General features: G+C 34.4%; 1 protein-coding gene across 4 annotated transcripts in view; it reads left to right on the top strand.

Annotated features, from left to right (window-relative positions):
- NBEA (neurobeachin) overlaps positions 1 to 25,052 on the top strand; it is a 774,301-nt gene that overhangs the window by 418,518 nt on the left and 330,731 nt on the right. For all 4 annotated transcript variants that reach the window (XM_030922219.1, XM_030922217.1, XM_030922221.1 and 1 more), the window contains exons 37-38: positions 7,763 to 7,871; positions 10,780 to 10,946. In XM_030922219.1, the coding sequence (XP_030778079.1) occupies positions 7,763 to 7,871; positions 10,780 to 10,946 (276 nt within the window). The remainder of the gene's footprint in view (positions 1 to 7,762; positions 7,872 to 10,779; positions 10,947 to 25,052) is intronic.

The following is a 25,052-nucleotide window of genomic DNA, read 5'->3' as shown; positions in this document are numbered from 1 at the left end:
ATGGTTTTCATAGATATGACACCAAAAGGACAAGTAAAAAAAAAAGTAAATTGATAGTCATCAAAATTTAAAACTTGTGTGTGTCAAAAGACATTCATTTACAAGATAGTGAAAATACAACAGCAGAATTGAAATCAGTGTTTGCAAATCAAAGAGTCTAATCTCCAGAATATAAAAGTAATCCTTGCAACTCAATAATAAAAAGACAAATGACCCAATTTAAAAATGAGTAGAAGATATAAGTAGATGTTTCTCCAAAGAAGTTATACAGATGGCCAATGAGCACATGAAAAGATTCTCAGAAATGCAAATCAAAACTGCAATTAAGATACCACTTCATATTCATTAGAATGGCTATAATGTTTAAAACAGACAGTAACAAGTGTTGACCAGGCTTCACAGAAATTGGACCTCACACTTTGTTGGTGAGAATGTAAAGTAGTACAGCCTCTGTGGAAAACAGTTTGGCTGTTAGTCAACAAGTTAAACATAGAGTTACCATATGACCCAGCATTTCATCTGTAGCTACATCCTCAAGAAAATTGAAAACATATGTTCACAAAAAACTATTCATAATAGCATAATTCCTAATTGCCTGTAAGTGGAAACAACCCAAATGTTCGTCAACTGGTGAGCTGGTAAACTGTGATATATGCATAAAACAGAATATTGTTCACCAATAAAAAGGAATAAGGTACTGATACTTGACATGGATGAACCTGGAAAATATTATGCTACCTGAAAGAAGCTAGACGCATATTGTATGATTCCATTTAAATGAAATGTCTAGAATAGGAAAATCCATAGAAACAGAATGCAGAATAGTACTTACCAGAAGAATGGAGGAAGAGGAAATTGAGACTACTAATAAGTATGAGGATTTTTGCAGAATGATAAAAAGGATCTAGACTCACATAGTTCATGGTTGCACAAGATAGTGAGTATACTAAAAACCACTAAAGTGTACATTTTTAAATGGCGAGGATTTTGTTATGTGAAATACATCTCAATTTTAAAAATACTTTTTAAAAATTAGCATGAAATGAACATTTAGAGATAACCATAATTTTAGATAGTTTATCCCTGAGAGCACAGCAACTAAGAAACTTACAATGTATGCATGTCAGGATAAAATAAGAAAATCTCATAATGACAAAACTATACAAGGATAAAAGTATGCAAATTAATTGGTAAATGTGTGTACATCTACATAGAAATTGTCTTTCTAAAGGGCAATGATATGTAATATGTGAGTTTGAACTCGACAATACTGGGCAATAGCTTGTAAGTTAGAAGGGATTATTACATAATATTGTTGTAGAAGAAGCTTATGATATTATTTAACTTCATACTTATTTAAGTTAACTATACCTGGTAAAAGCCCAAGCATAGCAATGAAAAGAATAGAATAAATACATTTCCAATCAGTAGGGAGTAAAAAAGATGGAATCAAAACTAAATTTTCTATCACCAACCCCTCCCTACCCCAATAAAAAGCATTAAAAAACTGGAACCAATGGAAGATTTTTAAAGCATTGGGCTAGAATTAAATACATTATATATCAATAAGCACAATAAATATAAAAGGACTATGATTTCCAGTTAAAAACCAAATTTCTCAGATAGGATTAAAACTCCAGGTGAGTTCCATTTACTAAAGGCATACCCAAAGCCAGAAGAATGTTGAAGGTAAAAGGGTAGAAAAATATGTACTGGGCACTAATCAAAAAATTAAGCTGACATAGCTATATTGATATTTTAAAAAATATTTCAAGGCAAAAATTGTTAGTGAAAAACTAAGTCATATGGTTAAGAAAAGTTGAAGTTTCTTAAGATGCTACCATCCTAAATTCATGTATGTCAAATAAATAACCTCAAAATGTGTAAAGCAAAAAGTGATGAAACATCAGGAAGAAAATGACAAATCTGCCATCTTTATGGAAGATTTCAACACTCCTATCTCAGTTATCAAAATATCCAGCAGACAAAAAAATTCAGTGAATATATACAGGATTTGAATAACATAATCAGCATTTGATCTTATTGATATATAGAACTTTTCACCCAATCATAGAGAGTACATATTATTCTCAAGCAAACAGGTAACGTGTAAAATCTGATCACATGATTCAGGGGTCGCCAATCCCTGGGCCACAGACTAGTACCAGTCCTTAGCCTGTTAGGAACCAGGCAGCACAGCAGCAGATGAATGACTAACAAGCGAGCCAAGCTTCATCTATATTTATAGCCTCTTCCCATTGCTGGCATCACTGCCTGAGCTCCACCTCCTGTCAGTTCAGTGGCAGCATTAGATTCTCATAGGAGCATGGATGCTATTGTGAACTGTGCATGCAAGGGATATAGGTTACATGCTCCTTATGAGAATCTAATGGCTGATAATCTGTCACCATCTCCCATCACCCCCAGAGGGGAACGTCTAGTCACAGGAAAACAAGCTCAGGGCTCCCACTGATTCTACATTATGGTGAGTTGTATAATTATTTCATTATGTATTACAATGTAATAATAGTAGGAATAAAGTACAATAAATGTAATGTGCTTGAATCATCTCGAAACCATCCCTTTCCATCCACTTTGGCCCGCGGAAAAATTGTCTTCCACGAAACTAGTCCCTGGTGCCGAAAAGGTTGGGAACTGCTGACATAGCTAGATCACAACACAAGTCTTATCAGATTTTAAGAATTAGTGTTATAAATACCATGATATCTGACCAGTGTAAATTTAAATTTGAAGGTGAGAACAAAAAATTATATTAAAATATTCTCATTACTGCTGAAGAATTTTGAACATTTAAATAACTTATATTTCAAAGAAACATAAAAAGTATTTAGACTAAACAATAATAGATATACTAAATGCAACAACTTGTAGAATGTAAGGAAAATGAAACTTGAAGATAAATCTGTTTGCATAAAAGCTTATTACTTGAGAGAAAAGCCTAAAATTAATGAACTAAATCTCTAACTGCAAAAAAAAAAAAAAAAAAAAAAAAAAATCCAAGTTAGGAACATAACAGAACCCTTTCACAAAGTAGAAGAAAGCTGATAATAATGAAATCTAACAGAAATCAGTGAAATAGAAAAATAAGATACAGTGGAGAAGATTAACAAAGATAAATGTTTATTCATTAACTGATAATAAACGAGCAAACTCTTCTACGATTAAAAACAAAATAAAACAACATAAATAGTGAACACACAGAATGAAAAGGAGACAGAATTATAGCCAAAACTAATTAGAAAAGAAAATGAGACTGCTATCAAAACATTATACCATTAAAATTACAAATTTAAATGAAATGAGCAATTTCCTAGAAGATATACAACTTCCTATAACTGACTAAGAAGAAACAAAACCCTCAATAGTTCTTTAAGTATGAAAGTTAGTCAGTAAAATTTCTTCCTGTAGAGAAAACTCTAAGCCCAAATAGTTTACAAGATAGTCTACCAAATGTTCAAGTAAAACACTGTTCCAAACTTACACAAACTCCTAGAGATCAGAGACAGGGAATGATCCAGAGTGTTCATTGAGGCCTGTGTAATCTTAATTATAAGAGCAAACAAGATGTGTGGGAGAAGGGAAAATCACACGCCAGTCTCCCTTATGAATATAGATCTGTAAGTTCTAATTAAAATATTAGCAGAACTCAATTCAACTGTGTATAAAAAGATAACATGTATATGTGGGGCAAACTGGAAGAGGGTGATGAGGGAAATTTATCCCATGAATGCAGAAGTTGTTCATCATTTTAAAAATTTCTAAAAATGTCATTCATTTATCACATTAAAAGTGAAAACCTTTATGATCATCTTAGTAGGTGCAGACATCTAGTAAAGGTCAATAACATTCATGATTAGAAAGAATACTCTCAGCAAATTAGGAATAGAAGAGAATTTTGAACTATTTTAATTTCAAAAACAGTGTCTATAGCTTTATTTATAAAACTCATAAACAAGCAATCTGAACAACATATTGCTTTGGCATATATACATAGTTGAGATAAAATAATTTGTTAAAGAAGCAAGAGACTGATAAACACCAAGTGCAGCCGAGTGGTTTATTTATTTATTTATTTATTTACATATACTATTTTTTTAAGTAAGTGAGCTTAGGATAGTAAAGACATTCGTGTAGGCTCTTAAAACCTGAGTTAAAAACAATTTGACTGTCAAAAAGAAATACAGATTTTATCCTCAGTCAAAATTCATCTTGTTAACTTTCCTTAGCAGCCTAGATGTAAGACTGAGGAAGGAGACCAGTGTGTTAACCCAGGGTTACATATCTTTAACTCCAATGCAGCAGGTAGATCAGGAGTTAAGTGAAGGTGTTGGCAAGAGAGTGGTTAAAATATGGAATTGTGGGATCCCAGATGGATGCAAAAGGGAGTGAATTTTTAAGCAGAAGAGGAAAGAGAGCAGCAAGGATAGATCATGATCTGAGAGTAGACTTAAAGCATGAAGATTTGTGAAATGAAGCTACTTATGGCCATTGGATTTATTTACTGAAGTGAGGGAGACTTGAAGATCTTTGGAGTTAACCAAAGAATTGTGAGCTGCTGTGATCAGTGTTTTCCATGTGGGTAATGGGGTCATTCAGAATAGTGGCAAGAGTCATAGAAAGATACCTTCTCCTCGTGTAAATAAAACAGCATAGATCAGTTGGCAGAACTCATAAGTGCCCAAATAGGGGAACAGACTTTGGAAAACTGATACAATTTCTTTGGTGGGTCTGAGGGCAGGAGTCTTGTTACAAAGCCTCCGCCCCCACTGCCATGCCTCTTTGCTTTGCTAATCCACTGCTTTGCTCCTGGGAATGATATGTATTAACCAGCCAGACCATGTGCCCTTCCCTTCCTGCTGTCTCCTGTTAATCTATTTAAGTTTTGTGATCTGCACTAATTGGCACATATTAGATTTCTTCCTGGCTTTCTTCAGCCTTCAGCATGCACTAGACAAAGCCATTGAACAGAATATTCTAATACCACATCTCTTCTCTCTTTTGAAGCCTCTCTACAAAATGTAGGTTGATAATATGATCAAAAGTTAATAATCAAAGTTTACATGATTTTCTTTTTTAGCTTAATTTTCTATTTCCCTCAGTGATTAAAACTGTATGTTTGTTTGCCCTCCAACATCATTTACAGAGGAGTTTTTATCTTTTTTCCTAAATATCATCATGCCTAACAGATTTCCATAACCTTTGTATTCTTTTAATAATTTGTGTTGTGGTTAACTTTTAGATGGAAAACTAGACAACTTTCCCATTTGAATGTGCCTATATCCCCCTGAAGAGATTGGAGAGATTACTGCTCCATGCTTCTAGGAAATATGTGCACCTATCCTGCTGCTATGCAAGATTTTACTGGTGCTGCTGTCATACTGTCAGAACCATTCCCACTGGTCCTAGAGTGACAGAGTAGTTATTTAACCTCAATCTCATCAAGGAGTGGTTAAATCTATGTCCGAGCAGACATAGATTTTAGACAGATTTCTATTGAGAACTATCATGAATTCAGTGTTGCTCAGTATTTACATTAACACCCTAAAATAAAGGAACCATTCACCTGTTGGTTTTTATGGAAGATGCCGCAAAGATATTGCAAGTAATTTGGTGGAAAGATTAAAACTTCATGTTTTGTAATTCAACCGTGATATTAGAAAGAACAAATAAATCCAATATAGTCACGCTCACCTCAAAGACATATGTAGGCTTTTAAAATTATATTTGAACAGTAAATTAGAAATATCAGAATATATAATGATATTTTGTTTCTTCTGCTTCTATTTATGTGTCAGTAAAGAAGACAGTTTGCCACAGGTAGACATGATATAGTGAAGAATATAGAATGAATTGCTAGGACTCAGTATTTAGTAAGTACAGAAATTAAAACAAAGTTAAACCTATTCCCATCTGATTTATATTTATGAAAACTTGAGCAAAAAAAGTTGATATATTTCATTAATGAGCAGTGAAAATAAGTCATGCTGTTATTGAAATAGTACTTCTGATTAAAATCCCCAGAAAGAAAAACTGTACAATGAAGGAATATAAGGATTAGAATGAAATTTAAAAAGGACATAGATAAAGGAACTGAAACTACTTCTTAAGCTTGCCCTTTAAGGAAAGCCCAGACAGACTTGAGGGCAGCTTTTTAAATATTATTTGTGTTTTTTTTTTTAACATACAGTAATTACTTTTTGCCAAAAAAAAAAAAATTGAGGAAGACTAAAAAAGGTCAAATCATTGTTTTTAATTGACACAGTGAAAAACAAAATGATATTAATTGTTACAATCAATATTATCTTGCCCTCCTCTTCCTCCTCTTCCTCCTCCTCCATCTCCTCCATCATCATCATCATCATCATGTGGCTTAAACCAGTAATCAGTTTTTTTCTTTCTCATGATTCTCATTGCCTGGGGTCAGCTAAGCAGTTCTCTCTGGCTCCATGTGGAGTTGTCTGGGTCTGCATTGTCCTGAATGTGACTTACTTTGGGCTGAGACCTCATCTAGGCCTGAGAGTCCGAGCACCTCTGTGCTCTTCAACGTGCTCCATGTCATGTAGGCTTCTCTCAGGGGAGCAACAGAGTCCAGAAGAGAGTTCAAAAAATATCAAAAGCTGCCTGGCATCTTATGTCCTAGCCTGAGGAGTCGCATAGCATCACTTCTGCTGTATTCTGTGGTTTACAGGAAGTCACAGGGCAAGCCCAGATCAACAAGGAGTAGAAAAAGTCTCCATTTTTAATGGCAAAGTCACAGGGCAAAAGAGCATGTGGGATGAGAAATGTTGTTGCAGCCATCTTTGGAAGTAGTCTCTGCCACGTGTTACAAAAGAAGTTAGAAGAAGCTCGCTGTGTGTACATGTGAAAAGATATCCAAGATACATTGCCATGTGAGAAAAGCTGGGTAAAGAACAGACTGTATAATGTACTAATAATTACCAGTGTTAGGAAGTGAGGGAAAAGAATGTATTTGTATTTTATTTGTATATTTTAGAAGTCTCTGAAACACACCCAGGCATAACAGTGGGTATCTGTTGAGGTTGAAAATTTGGCGACTAGAGGACATAGTGAGAGGCTTTTCACTGTAAGTGTTACTACACATTTTAAAAATAATGCGAATCTTCTAAATAAGTAACTTCTGTAGTTAAAAAATTCGGTTCTGTGGTTGAACTTTAACTGTAGTTCCATATTAGAATTTGGAATCTCAGCATTTAAAAGAATTTTAGATGTCATTTAGTCCTATCATTCTGCATTATTTAAAGTAAGGATCTACATGGTTTATCTGAAATTCAAATTTAACTGGGTATCCTATATTTTTAAAACTTTTATTGAGGTACAATGTAAAAAAAAAAAATAAAGTAAGAATCTAGTCTATTGATTTCCTAAAGTGTGGTCATCAAACTTATCTATGAAAAATTACCTCTAGGATGGTGAGTTCTGTTGCATAACCATTTTAAAACACTCCAACCAAAATTTTTTGTTTTTAAGTAACCTATCTTAATTGAATTAACTGAATTGCTGATTCACAAGACACACTATTTGACAGAGGAATTGGTGCAACAGTTTTATGACATCTTTCTATATTTCACATTTTATTGAATCATAATTTAAAATATATTAATTTTATATCTAGCTTTATCTAAAACATATATATTTGAAATACTACAATCTGATTATTGAAAAAAATTGGACTAACCAAAGCTATTAAGAATAGTATTTCTAAAGGTATTTTTCTTTTTAGATTACTGTGCCATGCTATGAAGGACCATATAGTTCGTGTTGCAAATGAAGCTGAGTTTATTTTGAACAGACAGAGAGCCGAAGATGTACATAAACATGCAGAGTTTGAGGTAAGGTTTTGGGAGTAGACTAAATTCTGCATTTCTGTTATAAGCCAAAAATCACCTATCTGTGACCTTACATAAGAATGTTTTTTAAAAGGAAAATTTCACTGAAGGCATTTCTGTTTCTGTTTTTTAAAAGCTTTAGTAAATGTCAAACACAGAGTACTCATTTATTTTCACCCCATTTACAGCATGAAAACATTCCTTCCGCCCTATATATGCCTAACCATTTGGTAGACTGAAGTTATTCTAAACTACTCAAGAGTAAATGCAAAAAATAATTTATAATGCAACAATTTTAGTTATTTTAAGCTAGCAGATATTTACACACCATAGGTCGATATGAGTATATGATAGAGTTATATGAATAAACTCATATAACATTTAAAAAAATCTTTCAATTTCTATGTTTTATATATAACAGTTATTTATTATTTCAGTTTATTCCATTTACAAGACAAAATAGGTTCCAGAAATACTTATGTGCCCTAGTGTGGCTTACGTTTGGCTTACGTTGGACTTGAAAGTAATAAATGACCCACCAATTTATTCTCCTGATACAACAGGCTAACAAGTATGGTGTAGCTAGAAATCAGAGCCCACAATTCTAGTTTTGATGAGGTTTTTATCTCAGTAAAGCAGCTCTGTGAGTCATACACGTTGATAGACTGTGTCTAGTGATCTCTGACCTAGCTAGCTGAAAAGCATGAGACAGGAAAATAGCCGCTGTTGCTTTCAAATACATGACCTCTGCTTCATTCGGTCAGAAGAGGCACGAGACAAGCAGGCACTTGTCTTGTGAAATTGCAACAACCATATTCTGGAAAAGATATCAGATATTTTAAACTTTGATAGAAGTGTAGTGATCTTTAAGTGTCTATCAAAGTGAAGTTTCGTAGTAGTAAATAAGATTTGGAATCTCAACTGATTCCCTGCAGGATCAGTTTTGAGTCTCTGTACTTCCACTAAGAAAATCAAGATATTTTGTGGGGATATAAGCAGATCAATATTTGTTATGTGGAAACATTTAAAGTAAATTTTCAAGTGGTTGGATATTAGTTATGAGCCTTAACACATGTTTAACCAAGATGACATTAGGCCAAGGCAGTTTCTCAACCGTTTTTGTTGTTGTCATCGATTCCCTAAGGAGTCCTTTTAGACATTTTGCCTAATTGGCCTCTCATCCCAAAGGAATTTTATGATACCACCCATAGGCTGCGCATCTGTTTTTGCACTTACTACATACATTTGTGTTTTACGTACTGAAATAACAATATTTGTATCCCCCACGCAACACACACCGATTTTTCACTCTTAGGAATGAGATTACCCTCATTGTGGGTTAACTCCCAAGGTGATAAGCGGTTTCTGAGGAGACATGAAGACTTAGTGTTTTTTAGGTTTTTATATACATAAAATATAATATTAATGTAAATCTAACTTTGATTGTATGCCAATGTTATTTGATGACTGTACCTTATTTTTTTAACCTGAATGTTTCTATCTCTTCTTTCTGGGTTAGAGCTGTTGATGTGTGTGTGGTTTACACAAAGATATCCCTTTTACATTGTAAAAGATTTTACAAGTCAGGACATTTTGCTAGAACTTTTTGAGGAATTTTTCTATCCCACATATCAGCCTATAATTAGGAAGAAAAGTATATTTGATTTTAGATGGGTACTTCACAGTTAAGTTTTTTTAGTTAGCTACTGTAATTGTTAAGGAAGAAAAATGAAAATTTAATTTTACTCTCCAGTGAGCTAATGAAATATTAAGCTCATTACTGAGGCAGATCATTGTACTAATTGGTGATTCCCTGTACAAAAAGATAAATTGGAAAATGAATTAATCCTTCTTAGATTACTGTAGGGTTATTTCTCCAGAAGAGATTACTTGTGGTAGTAGTGTATATCAATAGATAAATGGGAGGAATATGTTCAAGTACCTTCCATGAAATGGATTTTTGCATAGTAATGATGAATGTGAACTAGTTGTATTTATTTTATCAGATGTATGAGACTTTTTTCTTCCTAGTTATATTACTTGTATTACAAGTTTATTAATGTTAAAAGTTATAGTCACACCACTCTGCACTTATTGTAGTTTTCTTTATAAAAACTACAATAAAAAGAACCAAGTTTACAATTAAATGTTCCTCTTCATATTTACATGAAATATTTTTAATACAAAAAATGATCCATTGATCAGCAGTGTTGCTAACAAATGTAAGAATGAATACATGTCAGATAGCTGACATGACAACTGATAATTATGGGAAAAGGCAGGTAAGAATAAGGTAGTAGTTTTCATGAAACTGAACATATTACATTTTAAGAATGTGGAGAGATCATAGAAAAAAATCTTGTGTCAGCTCCTCATTTACAAATATGAAACTGAGTACATGAAAATATATGGAGTTTGCATATTTTGTGAATTAAAATCCAGGTCTACTGAATTCCTAAATGACTACATTTTCTTCTATATCACATTACCATTCATGAAATGGAAAACTATAAATTAAATGACACATTTTTTATTCTTATGTAATTATCAGCAACATGCCTCTTATTATAAGTGAGATATACTGTATTGGCTTGATAAACAAGTAGGTTTACATTTATAGTAAATATTTGTGCTTCTAAAATACATAAAAATTAGATTCTCAGAATTGGAAGAAACCATAAGTCTTTAATTACTTCAATATTATTCAAATTATTTTACATATACTTTAGAAAGAGCACTTTTTATATTCGAAAGGTGACAATATGTATTCTTTAGAACAAAATATCAAAAGATTACATTATTTGAGTTTTAAAAAATTGAATTCCTGTTACCCTTTAACTTAGATGTATATCATCCTTACTTATATGCAGTAAAAAGTTTATTATTATGCATCGTTTGTATTTCTTTATAGTCACAGTGTGCCCAGTATGCTGCTGATAGAAGAGAGGAAGAAAAGATGTGTGACCATCTGATCAGTGCTGCAAAACATCGAGACCACGTAACAGCAAATCAGCTGAAACAGAAGATTCTCAATATTCTCACAAATAAACATGGTGCTTGGGGAGCAGTTTCTCATAGGTGAGTTATAATAAATTCGAGCAAATAACAATTCATAGGTTAATTATAATAGTTGGTAATAAAAAAAGGCTACAAATTTAAAAGTCATTTAAAAATATAATTTAAAATATAAAAAAAGTACTTGAAATTTTTCCTGAAATCTTTAATAATTCTTCATCAGAAGAGTTTAAGGGAAAATCTAAACTTTTTATAGTAGCTACAGTGGAAGTTATGTCTACTTTATAATGTGCAACATAATACAAAATACGGTTAGGCAAGTATTTTAGTCTACTGTCTCTCATATGTAACACGGATGTTTAGGTATAAGAAGTGACTCTTTTTAAAAAAGAATCTTTTAGAGTCAACTCTTCCTATTTATTAAAGTTGTATCATTCTTTTTTATACAGAAGCATATGTAAGCATATACTACGGAGAAGTAATGTGTTCTTTTAAAAAGTTTTCTTTCGTAATTTTCTATTCAGTCTTACCAAGGGAAGATTTTCATCTCAAATATGATTGTTTATGATAATGTAGTACAACTAAAACTAAAATGTGGTTGTTTAAAATCACAAATGTTCTCCCTAAAGTTTTGTGGACATACAATTGTTTTTGTTGTTCTTCTTGTTGTTATCTGTACAATGAAGTTTTCTGGAAAACTAGTAGTGAAACAGGTCAGTATATTTAGATTGCTGATGTTCTTCCTTTTAAGTTTTTATTTTATTTGACCCCACTAAGTGTTTTTATTAAATCTCTGTTTGGCAGAGTTTATTAAATCTCTGTTTGACAGAGTTGGCTGGTGAAATGTAAACAGGACACTACTAAGAAGAGCGTTGGTAAAAATGATTCTGTTGACCGGGTGCAGTGGCTCACGCCTGTAATCCCAGCACTTTGGGAGGCCGAGGCGGGTGGATCACCTGAGGTCAGGAGTTTGAGACCAACCTGGCCAACATGGTGAAACTCCGTCTCTACTAATTTACAAAAATTAGCCAGGCATGGTGGTAGGCGCCTGTAATCCTAGCTACTCAGGAGGCTGAAGAACAAGAATTGCTTGAACCCAGGAGGCGGAGGTTGCAGTGAGCCGAGATTGTGCCACAGAACTCCAGCCTGGGTGACAGAATGAGACTTTGTCTCAAAAAAAAACTGTTAGAGAAAAACACCTAGAATATGAGTAGGATGGTATTTAACCAACTTCGTGGAATTATGAGTGTAAGATAGATTTTTAAAAACTTTATTATTTTTGGATTTAAGGTAAAATTATAACATATGTCTTTAAAATAGTCAACACTTAATATTTATCATAATAATAGCAATAACCCGTGACCTCTAACATTTATTATTTGTTATGTGCTAGGTACCATACTAAGAACTTTACATGGATTATTTCCTTTATCCTTGAACATCTTTATTAAGGGTGACATTGAGGTATTCTCCATTTTACCAGGAAGAACCTGAAGCTGAAAGAGGTTAAATAAAACTTACACAGTATCACACTGCTTTTACAAATAGAGGCAGATTGTATCAGTCAGGATGCTCCAGAGATATTTATATTCATTAAATAAATTTACTTTAAGGAATTTGTTCATGAGATCATGGGAGCTGGTAAGTCTGAAATCTGTAGGACAGGCTGGCAGGCTAGGAACTCAGGCAAGATTTCTGTGTTACAGTCTTGAGGCAGCATTTCTTCTTCTCCAGGAAACCTCAGCTTTTGCTAAGGCCTTTGGTTGATTGGATGAGCCTTTCCCACATTCTTGAGGGTAATATCCTTTACTTAAAGTTAACTGACTCTAGATGTTAATCATATCTACAAAATACCTCCACAGCAACAGTTAGACTAATGTTTGACCAAACAACTGGGCATTATAGCCTAGCCAAGTTGACATAAAATTTAACCATTACACACACTAACAATAACCTGAGCGTTTTACCATCTACAGACCTTGTCTCCCTTTTGTGTTATCTGAATTGGGTTTATCTCTTAATACTTACTTATATGTAGTCAGGACTGTAACATTATATTGCTAGTAACGCAGCTGGTATGATTCAGGATATTGCCTTAGCTGTATAAAGCAGTACATGGTTTGGGTTTTAATTATTTCCTTATGTAATTAGAATACAGCTAAAGGACAGTGACCTCCATAGTAGCAGTCATGTGGTATCATGTCAGATGCATCCTGTGCTAGCTGGTCAACAACCTTTCTGACATCTCGTTAGACTGACAGAAAGCATAGCCTGAGCCCTCAGAAGAGCAGGTGTCTTCTTTCCTGCACATTAATTTCTGCCAACTATCTGGAAAAAAAACCCACAATATTTTTATGATCACTTACTAACTGTGTCACTGAACTCTTAAACCTTTAAGCATAGGCTTTGTTCTGTTTAATCCTCCTTAGTATTGGATTAACTAATAGGGCTCAGCTAATATCATTGGACCTCTTCTCTTTTCTGTCTTATTCACTCTCTAGACAAGTTTATCTAGTCCCATGAATTAAAAATACTACTAGTATATTGATAACTCCAAAATTTATTATTGCAAGTCCAGATCTCTTCCATCTCCAGGTCTGTATATTCATCTGTCCACTTGTTGTCTTCTACTTGATTATCTAATAGTCATCTCACACCTAACATATGAAAACTGAGCTTCTAATATTTTCTTCCAAACCAGTTTCTCTTATATTTTTCTCCATCTAAGCCAAAGGCAACTCCATTCTTACTGTTCCCAGGACCATAAATGTTGCTCTGTCCTTGACTACTGTTTACACATCCCACACTGAGCCCTTCAGCAAATCTTACTGACACTGCCACAAAACATATCCAGCTTTGACTGCTTCTCACCATTCCTTTGGATCACCTTAGTCCAAGCCATATCATTCTCACTTGACTTATTGTACCAGCATGATATATAGTCTTTCTTTTTATATTTTTCCCCTGTCCTCCTAAAGTCCATTCTCAGCACAATAGCCTGGGTGACTCTTGTTAAAATGTAAATCCCTCTGCTCCTGTGCTTAGAAATCTCCACAGCTGTACTATGCCAGACTGTAACCACTAGTCATGTGTGGCTATTCAAATTTAATTAACTATAATTAAATTTAATTAAAATTTTGATGCCTCAGTTGCACTAGCCAAATTTTAAGTACTCAGTAGCTACATGTGGCTGTTGGCTAACATAGTAGATATCACAGAACCTTTCCATCATTGCAGAAAGTTCTTTTGAACACTTGCTGCAGAGGTTTACCATTCACTGAGGAGGAAAGTAAGATCTTTCTTTGCACAATAAGTAAGTAAGATACTTATTAGGCCCTACATGGTTTAGTCTCTGTTAACTCTTTAACCTCTCTCCCAGTACTCTCCTCTTGGTTCTTTTTGTCATGGTCACCCTGGCTTCTTTCTTGCACGTCATGTTTGCTCTGTTTAGAATACTTTCGCAAACTTTTACATTTTTTTCAGGCATTAATTCCAAATGATACCATCTCAAAAAAAAAAAAAAAAAAAATCCTTCTCTAGCCACTCTGTCTAAAATTGTACTTCTTCCTTTAAATATTTTATATTGTATTTCCCTGCTTTTCAACATCTATTACTTTGATACTTAAATTTCATATATTATACTTAAATATTATTTTTATTGTTTTGTTTTCCAATAGCATGTAAGCTTCATAATGGAATAGATTTTTTGCTCTTTTATCCATAATTGTATCCCTAGCACCCAGAATAAGCCCTGATGCGTAGTAGGTACCAAAAAATTTGTGAACAAATTAATGAATAAATACTTTGTGTATGCCCTTTTTTTGTCAGTGACAATACCTATCATGGAATAATAGAAAATAAACTAGTTCATTGGGAATAATTTTATATTTTATTTATCTTTATTAAATGCCAAAAAGTACTTATCCCTGCATGAAACCAAAGTGTTAGAGCCAGCAACCACCTAAAACAGTTGTTTACAAATCCAGTAACATTTTACATAGAAAAATTTATATATTCTAACTGGACTCACAGGTTCCTCAAAAAGACAAGAAAATGTTTTAACAGCAAAAGTTGCTTTTGAATGCTGTTATTCTGTGAATGTTACAGATTTGGTTTTTATATACATTATCAACTTCTATATATTATACAGTGTATGTTTCTACTACAGAATAATGCTTTCAACTTGCAAATGCAAGAAAAATGTGTGGCCATATTTTGCAGGCTAATCCAATGGGATTAATACAATTGTGCATGTAAGAATATTTATGTCATACTTAGGAGTAACTGAAAAATATTCTTCCATAGTAGAATGACGGTCAATTTTTTGTTTGGAGTTCATCTTACCGAACTTCTAAACTGTATTTGACAGTCCTCTATGAACTCTGTTCTTTTGATCTCTTTTGTTTCACTGTTACATCTGACCTCACATCCTGCCATGCATCTTCTCAGCCCATGGCTCACTCCACCACAGCCACCCTGGCTTCTGTCTGTTTTGTATACAGGCCAAGCACTTCCTCCTTTTGTATGCTGTTCCTTCTGTATGATATACTCAGATAGGTCTTTGCACAAGTGTTTCCTCATTAGAGTGGACTTCTCTGACCATTCTATCAAAAATTGCATACCGCATTTTTCCCTTCATCACTCCCTCAATTTTCAATGCTTTAATCTTCTTCATAGCATCTATCACTTGGCATATAATTTAGTGTTTAAGTATTTTTTACCTGATATTATGGACTGTCATTTACTGGTATATCCCCAGTGCATAGAACTTTGCATATAAGAATTGTTCAACACATAATTTAAAAATTAATGAATCCATGAAAGTTTCCATACACATGTATCATGGCACCATGTGTAAATGGCATGTAAGCTAGTTTTGATAAAATAATCTTTCCACATAGAATTTGAGCTTTATAATCAACATTAAGAGCTCAAGTACTTACTAGCTGTGTGACTTGTAAGTTATGTAATCTCGAAAAAATAGGTGTTTTTGTTTTTCTTCTTTTTTGTTGTTTTTTTAACTTTTAAGTTCAGTGGTACATGTGCAGGTTTGTTACATAGGAACACTTGTGGGGGGTTGTTATATAGATTATTTCATTGCCCAGGAATTAAGCCTATTATCTGTCAGTTATTTTTCCTGATCTTCTCCCTCCTCTTACCCTCCACCCTGTCGTAGGCCCCCGTGTGTGTTCTCCTCCTCTATATGTCCAAGTGTTCTCATCATTTAGCTCCCACTTGTAAGTGAGAACTCATGGTATTTGGTTTTCTGTTTCTGTGTTAGTTTCTAAGGATAATGGCCCCCAGCTCCATCTTTGTCCCTGCAAAGGACATGGTATCATTTTTTGTTATGGCTGCATTGTATTCCATCATGTATATGTACCACATTTTCTTTATGCAGTCTCTCATTTATGACCATTTTTGTTGATTTCATGTCTTTTGAGCAAAGATTTTACCTTCCTGATGCTCACCTTTTCTCATTCAGAAAATGGGATGAAAAGCTTCTACTAAATTGGGTTATATTAATATGAAGATGTGAAATACTGTGTGCAAAATGCTTAATATAATGTCAGACACAATAGATATCCAATGCTCGTTAGTAGTCTCTTCTTTTTTCTGTTAGTCTGCTCTTTGCAAAGAGCCTTTTAAAAATGTTTTCTGCTCAAGCCTGTAATCCCAGCACTTTGGGAGGCCGAGACGGGCAGATCACGAGGTCAGGAGATTGAGACCATCCTGGCTAACATGGTGAAACCCCGTCTCTACTAAAAATACAAAAAACTAGCCGGGCGAGGTGGCGGGCGCCTGTAGTCCCAGCTACTCGGGAGGCTGAGGCAGGAGAATGGCGTGAACCCGGGAGGCGGAGCTTGCAGTGAGCCGAGATTGCGCCACTGCACTCCAGTCTGGGCGACAGAGCGAGACTCTGCCTCAAAAAAAAAAAAAAATGTTTTCTGTCTGCTTAATCACTCTTTAACTTCTAATATATAGTTGTATTGATTTTATTCATTTTATCAACAGATAATTCTCTTTCTTTTAATTGAGATGGAGTCTCACACTGTCACCCAGGCTGGAGTTCAATGGCACGATCTTGGCTCACTGTAATCTCCACCTTCCGGGTTCAAGCAATTCTCTTGCCTCAGCCTCCAGAGTAGCTGGGATTACAGGCACACACCACCACACCCGGCTAATTCTTTGTATTTTTGGTAGAGACGGGGTTTCACTATGTTGGCCAGACTGGTCTTGAACTCCCTGCCTCAAGTGATCTGCCCGCCTCGACCTCCCACAGTACTGGGATTATAGGAGTGAGCCACCATGCCAGCCTCAACAGATAATTCTTGAGCTCCTATTTGTGCAAAACAGATATACTTTCTCCCCAACTGAGCTTATAGTCTAGTAGAAGAGATTGATATTGAATTAATAATTATAGAAATAGGCCAGGCGTGGTGGCTTAAATCTGTAATCCCAGCACTTTGGGAGGCTGAGATGGGCAGATTACTTTGAGGTTAGGAGTTTGAGATCAGCCTGGCCAACATGGTGAAATACTGTCTCTACTAAAAATATAAAAATTAGCTAGGCATGGTGGTGTGTGCCTGTAATCCCAGCTACTCAGTAGTCTGAAACGGGAGAATCACTTGAACCTGGGAGGCAGAGGTTGCAGTGAGCCGAGATTGTGCCACTGCACTCCAGTCTGGGCGACAGAGCAAGTCTCCATCTCAAAAAAAAAAAAATGGAAATAAAGATATAAAACGTTGGCAAATGATAGGAGACAAAAGTGCCAGGTACTTTGAAGGAGCGTGTAAAACAGAGGAACTTTATTTTAAATTAGAGAGTGAGGAAAGACTTGTTTGAAGGAGCTCTGTCTAAGCTGAATAAAGAGATGAGTAGCGCATCTTTAGCAAAGAATGGCATGTAAACCATTCAAAAGAGAAATATTACAGAGACTCTGGGCTTAAAAAACAAAATGAACAAAAAGGACGGTAGTTTGTCTGGAGCTTAGTGAATATTGGGGGTAGTGGCTTGAGAGGAGACTGGAGAATAACATGCCAGATGATTAAAAGTACTGTTCGATCATGTTAAGGATTTGTGACTTTATCCTAAGTAGCATGAAAAGCAAAGAAGGATTTGAACAGGAGAATAACATGATCTGATTTATGTTTTAACAACATCAGTCTGGCTGTTATATGAAGATACATATGCAGGACAAATAGGAAAATATAGTCACCTTATTTATAGCCGAGTTCAAATGTCACCTTTTTCTATAGCATCCCTTGGCTTTCTCTATCTTTTCTAACACTGCTTCCCCATATTTTGTTGTTGTTATCTGTATTGAAATTATCTGTGATATATCACTTAATGTTTTATAGCCATGTGAATGTGCCTATCTCTTTCAACATACTTGCAGCTTCCTAAGCGTAGGGATTTTAGCGTTTGAATTAATAATGTTGATCTTTATTTCTGTGTTGAGGAAAACTACGAGAGATCCTTTAACATGCATATTTCGAGATTCCGTGTTGTTAAATAATGCTCAATGTATATAGTTTTTCTTTGTTTATTTTAGCTTTCTGGATCATATTTCCTATTGCTTAAACTAATTAAGCCATACAGCCTAATTTAAGTGAGCAGGTTTTAATAGCCCCTTGAGTTTAATAGACGTGTGTGTGTGTGTGTGTGTGTGATCTCAGTTTTTATTATTCATTTTCATATAAGCATAACTATTAAGGTTTTGTTTTCTGGTAAGATGTTGGGAGCACAGCTATGTATTGATGGTAACTATATTGAGACTTCACTTGGAATGTCTTGTTTTCATCCTAACAACTGTAAGGAAGACATTATTTTTTCTGTTTTACGGATTAAAAAATGTGAGATTCATAGAGATCAAATGTCTTGCCCAGTATTACACAGCTAAGTAATAGAAACAAAAGTAGGATTTGAGTCTAGATTGATCTGACCCTAAAGCTTGTAGTCATTTCAATGACTAATTACTGATTATTGTATTGATTATAAAAACTGGCCATTAGAATAATGAAATACAAAGAACTGTGAATTAAGAAGAAGACTGACGACTTGGAAATCTGGGGCTTTAAAAAGTATTCTTAGGTTTCCCAAATCCAAGGCCCAAACTGAAGTGACTTTGGACCTGCCACCCACTGAAGGCATGGAAGAACTTGTCTGAACCTAAAAGATTCAGTTGACTTCCAGAACAAAAATAAACAAATATTCTACAGAGGAAGTTAACATGATCAGTGTACTACAAGGTAATATTATAAATGTCCAGGATACAGTCCAAAATTCCTCAATATACAAAGGAAAATCTCACCATTTCTCAAGGACAGAGAGTTAACAGATGCCAATCTCAAGATGACTGAAATGTTGGAACTAACAAAGACTTAAAAGCACCTTTATGAAGTAAAGCACCTTCCATGAAGTAAAGGTAAATACTTTTTAAATGAATAGACTGATAGATCTCAGCAGGGAAATAAAAAGTATATAAAAAAACAAAAAATGAAAAATCCATCACCTAAAATGAAATATTCACTGGATAAGCTCAATGGTAGAATGAAGATGACAGAAGAAAGAGTAAATGATTTTGAAGATAGATCAAACAAAATTTTATAATTGAAGAAAAGAGAGAAATCAGATTGAGGGAAAAATTAAGATAGCTTCAGGCACCTCTGGGATAATATCACACAAAACGTCTGAGTTTGAACACTGAATCATCAGAAGAAAAGGAGAAAGAAATTGGTACAGAAACATTATTTACAGAAAAAAAATGGTTGAAAATGTATCAAATTAGGTGGAAGATGTCAAGTTAGAGACTCAAGAAGCTCAGAGGTGACAAACAGTATAAATACAATTATACAATTAAAGCTAAATCTAGACACATCCTAATTAATCTTCTGAAAATCAAGGTAAAGAAAAAATCTCGAAAGAAAATACAGGAAAACACAACATGTTACCTATAATAGGCAACAATTCAAAAGATAACTTTTTTATCAGAGATAAGTGGAGGCCGGAAAAATAACTGGCAACCCAGAATTCAGCATTCAGCAAAAATATTCTTTAGAAATGAAGGCAAAATTAAAACATTCTCAATGAAGTATTAAGAGAATTCTTCACCAACAGAAATGTTCTCAAAGAAATTCCAGAGGATCTCTTTCAGGTAGAAGGGGAACAAAAACATAGAACTTTAAGAATGAAGAAGCATTCTTTGTTTTGTTTTGTTTTTCCCACAACAGTGCAAGGCAATGTAGTGGAGAAATGATGGTTTTTTCAGCAAATAGCGCAGGAACAATTGAACATCCATGTGCAAAAATCGGAAGTTGCCTGCACCACGGACCCTATGCAAAACTTAACTCCAAATGGGCCATAGACTTAAATACAAAAATGTAACACCATAAGACTTCTAGTCAAAAACATAGGAGAAAAATCTTTGTGACCTTGCTTGTTTTGGGCAAAGAGTTATTAAATACAGTAACAAAAGTCTGATCCATAAAAGAAAAAATAATTTAAAACTTTTTTTTGTGAAAGACTGTTGAGAGAAAGCCACATTCCTTCAGATTGGGAAAACCATAGACTGGGAAAAAATACTTTTAACAATGAGAAACAAATATTGTAATTAAGAAAAGCAACCTAAATATTTTGACAGATGCTTCATTACTGTAGGCAAACAGAGCAGTGGTTTTCAAGGGTTAACACCTGAGGGGGGAGGATTTGACTAGAAAAGTGGCCACATGAGAGAGCTTTTCGGGATGATGGAGCTATCCTATATTTTGATTGGGGTAGTGGTTTTATGCCGGTATGCATTTGTCAAGATTTATACAATTGTAAGTCAGAGTGTGAATTTTACTATATGTAAATTTGAAAATGTTTTAAAACTTTAAAAATACATGACCTGGAAAAGGTTTTACAGGTAGTTCTTCAGGTGTTAACACTAGTATTTATCACTCTCTGCATTATATATTTATTATAAAGATTTCTATCAAATATTATTTAATTGTTGTTATAAAGATAAATAAGTTACAGCTCAGATTATCAGTTATTTCTATGCAAACACTATTATGTTATGTTGGTCATAGAGTCTCAAGACCATAAATTGGATTAGCTTTCTCTATAGCGATACCTATAAATAGGTTAATTTGTACTAGATGTGTTTATATATGTGTGTGTATGTGTACATGTGTGTTTTACATAATCCTACAGTAAATTTACCATTCTCTAATAAAGATTATGAATTATTAAAATGAGAAAAAAAAACTTTCCCAGCAATTTTTATATAATTTAAAATGTCAAGGTTTTACTTAGAAATGTGCTCTACACTCAATGAATATAGTTGTTACAAGTATACTGACAGTAATTGAGTTACACTAAACAGTCTACCAATTGTGATCTCAGTAACACTGTGAGATCTAAGATGACTTACCCATGCCCACCAAACAAACATGCTTCGGAAATAAATATATTTACATCATAGATTATATTTTTAATGGCTATAAAGCTTCACAAAAGGCTATGTTATAGTTTCATGAGAGCCATGTAAATGTACATAACAGGTTCAAATGAGAACATATGTTTTTTTATTCCAATTTGATATTCTACACTTCCAAAACAAGAGTTCTTAAACTCACTGTTTCAAGAATTTAAAGTCAAAATAATAATTAAAATAAATTAGAATAAAGATTATCAGCACAAAATAATAACTTAAAGTGACATAAGGTAAGTACTAAAACCTAAAGTAAGCAATGACCCGGTGGAACTGTAAAGTAAAAATTATATGCTTTTTCAGCAAATTCTAGGTTTAGAATATTCTCATGCAGTCTATTCACTTTCACTTCCTGGTCCCAATCCTGTTTCCCCTATCCTCAGACCTTCACCATTGCCGTTTATGGTGGATGCGAACTGCAGCTACTATACTAAGGCATTTATTTAAATCCAGTTTAATTTGCTCCTAGCCCTTCCATGGGGCTGGTAGAAAATTTAATCCCAATTATTTATAGAGCCCCAAACACATACACACTCCAGGATTAGACAGATATTTTAATAATTTTACTGGTGTAGAGCCCTGGGATTCTTATTTCACTCTGGAGTCTAGGAGCATGTTTGATTTATTCTTAAAGGTATGTCTGTTTCTGGCCAAAATGCTACATTAGTTTCTAAATTAAGGCAAGGAGCTGTAGTACCTAGGGCATGGCCATATGGGTTCCAGCCATTTCATTATAAGTAAATGTACCCTATCACTTTTAGGACCCCTTTCTTATATTACCTTCCCAGCCTTAGAATTAACTACCTGAATCCTGATTACTTCAACTTCCTCACCCCAAAAGGCCTTCCTGTCCATCCTCTCTTCTAGGATAGTTCATCTACTAACAGTTCTTATATCTGTTGAGAAGATAAGGGAATTCTCAGGTCTCCTGAATTCAAGATCCTGCTTGTTCTGAAGGGGTTGGCATAGGATGAAGTGGAAATTTTGCTTATTTTTCTGATCCATTTGGATTCCCTGGCTTCCCTTTCTAGAACCGTCCTAAAACATCTATCTGATTCAAAGGTACTATATAACCATGGAACAATTTTTTCTTCTCCCTTGGATATTTGAACCTTTGGCATTTAACTCATCATGTTCTAGCTAAATGATTAATTCTAAATGTTCTAATGAACAGAAAACATAAATCTCACTTTAGGTGGAATCATTGTGACTTACTGATTGAATAAATAGGAAAGAATCAGGAATGTTGCTGTCATCCTTCACTGGGTGAATGGTGGTGCCACTCTTGGAACTGAAAAATGCAGAAGGAACTGGTATACAAAGGAATATGATTATGTTGAGTTTGCCTTGCCTGTGGCATGTTCTGGTGGAAATGTCTACCAGGAAGTTGAAAATAGAAATAGCTCCATGTGACATGAGGTCACTACTTATGCATGTGATAACCTTCTCAGACATATCCAAAACATATTTCTCTTATGGCCAACAAATTTCATCTCTCCCATTTTCCCAGAGAAGGGCATCTAGGAAACATCCTTGATTTCTTCTTTCCTTCAGCCCTTTATCTGCCTATACAACCCACATACACAAATAGTCTATCAGCAAGTCCAACAATACATGTAGAGTATATGCTCTCTTCTTCCAAGCACTGAAAATAGTTTGAAGATGGGTTCTTCCAGGGCTGTGTCTTGCTGGGTGGGTTCACCAAGGCAAAAGAATAAGGTAAATATTAAGATGCAAGTAAAGAAGTGGTCAAAGTAATAGAGTGTACTTAGTCTGAGATAGTTAAAGAAGGTAAGTAAAGAAAGAAGGAGATTGATGAGCAGAAAGTTAAGCAGTTAAGGAAACAAGCATCAGTGTTTTAAAAGGATGGAACATTGTAGGATGTTTGAATTTAAGATTCAGAATACAGCAATTAATACAAGATTGACAAATCTAGAATGTTGTCATGAAAGTGAGTAAGGGGATTGAAGATCATGGTAATCAGATTATGAAACTGAAAGGATGGAATCTTCTGTTGATTTACCCAAGATAAATCCAGGAAAGGAAGATTGTCAGCATCTTCTAAAAGTCTTCAGTAAATAAGTGAAATGGCCTGTGAGGCTGACAGATAATCCCAAATGAGGAGAGGTATAAGATAGTATTGCCTGATTTAACAGGACCCTTAAAAGAATCCCATCTCAAAGTTGATCTTCCTTAAAACAAAACATAATGCAGGTGCAAAGGGAGAGGAGTTGAAAATATATTATGGAATGACAGAGCTTTAAAAGCCAGTCAACATTCATTGACCCTGATAGAACTCTAATACAGGTCACCTTGGTAAGAGTAACTATTTGAAAGCACTTAGTGATGCAGATCAATAATGATTGGATGGGTCAGCATCAAAAATGTCTGTTATTTGGACATGAAGGAAATTAGGCGGAAACCTCTATGAGCCAGTTGATTGCCATGATCATTTCTGATGCATTTTTTCTAAAATATATAGATTTTTACAAATTCAGATAATTAGTAAGTCAGAAGTACGATACTTTGTAAAATGCATAATACATAGATTAGAATTACATGAAACAGCAAATAATGAAGAAAATCAGCATGTAAATATAAAATAACTCTCACAAATATTAAACTACTTTTTCAGCAACAGAAAAGTCATTAGTTTTAAAATAAAAATTAGTTTTTGGATTTCCTACATTAATGAAACTGCTCCTTGGCTTACAAATGGCATGACATTTAAAATTTTTGACCCATTCGCAACAAACATCTGTAGTTAAAGTGAGGCTATCACAGTCCCTTAGTCTATAACTTAGCTGCTTATTACAATATACATTTACCAAACCAAAAAGTGTTTTTCTTTTTTGTTTGTTTTTTTGTTTTTTGTTTGTTTGTTTGTTTTTTGAGACAGAGTCTCGCTCTATTGCCCAGTCTGGAGTGCAGTGGCACGATCTCAGCTCACTGCAAGCTCTACCTCCCGGGTTCATGCCATTTTCCTGCCTCAGCCTCCCAAGCAGCTGGGACTACAGGCACCTGCCACCACACCCAGCTAATTTTTTCTATTTTTTAGTACAGACGGGGTTTCATCATGTTAGTCAGGATGGTCTCGATCTCCTGATCTCATGATCTGCCCACCTCAGCCTCCCAAAGTGCTGGGATTATAGGCGAGAGCCACCACGCCCAACCAAAAAGTATTTTTCAAAAAGTAACATCTGGAATCTTGTCAGATTCTAAGGCATTTTTGTTGAAATCATTGAAGATGGAACATTATTAGGCTAGTGAGATAAATCTCTTGATACTCGCTGTGACTTTTGTTTTAGAAGCTTGCTTTTTGGTTTAGATCTTTTTTGTTTCTATATCATCACATTTTCTAAAACAAAGTGTTCTACTCATAAAATTTTTGGAAAATTATGAAAGTGCATGTTAAAAGGTTTAGAAATTTGAATTCTGACTGCCTTTTTCTCTATAGATATCCTCTTTTTATAACAACATGTATTTTTGTTTTTCATAAGTGAAGAGTAAATTAGTTTACAGTGATATTGTTCTATATTATATGTACACTCAAATTGTATGCATTAGATTGTGGAGCATTTTCTGATATTTGTGCTCACAAGTAAGTTAGTGTCATTTGTCAATAATAAGGCTTGCCTGCGTAGTTGGAAAGTGCCATTGCCTTAGAGTGCTGTATTTTGAAGTCATCTGTCATG

This window comes from Rhinopithecus roxellana, chromosome 18 (genome assembly GCF_007565055.1).
Source record: "Rhinopithecus roxellana isolate Shanxi Qingling chromosome 18, ASM756505v1, whole genome shotgun sequence".
Classification (NCBI taxonomy): domain Eukaryota; kingdom Metazoa; phylum Chordata; class Mammalia; order Primates; family Cercopithecidae; genus Rhinopithecus; species Rhinopithecus roxellana.
Note: the sequence above shows the minus strand (reverse complement) of the source record. Positions and strands in the feature narration are given on the sequence as shown.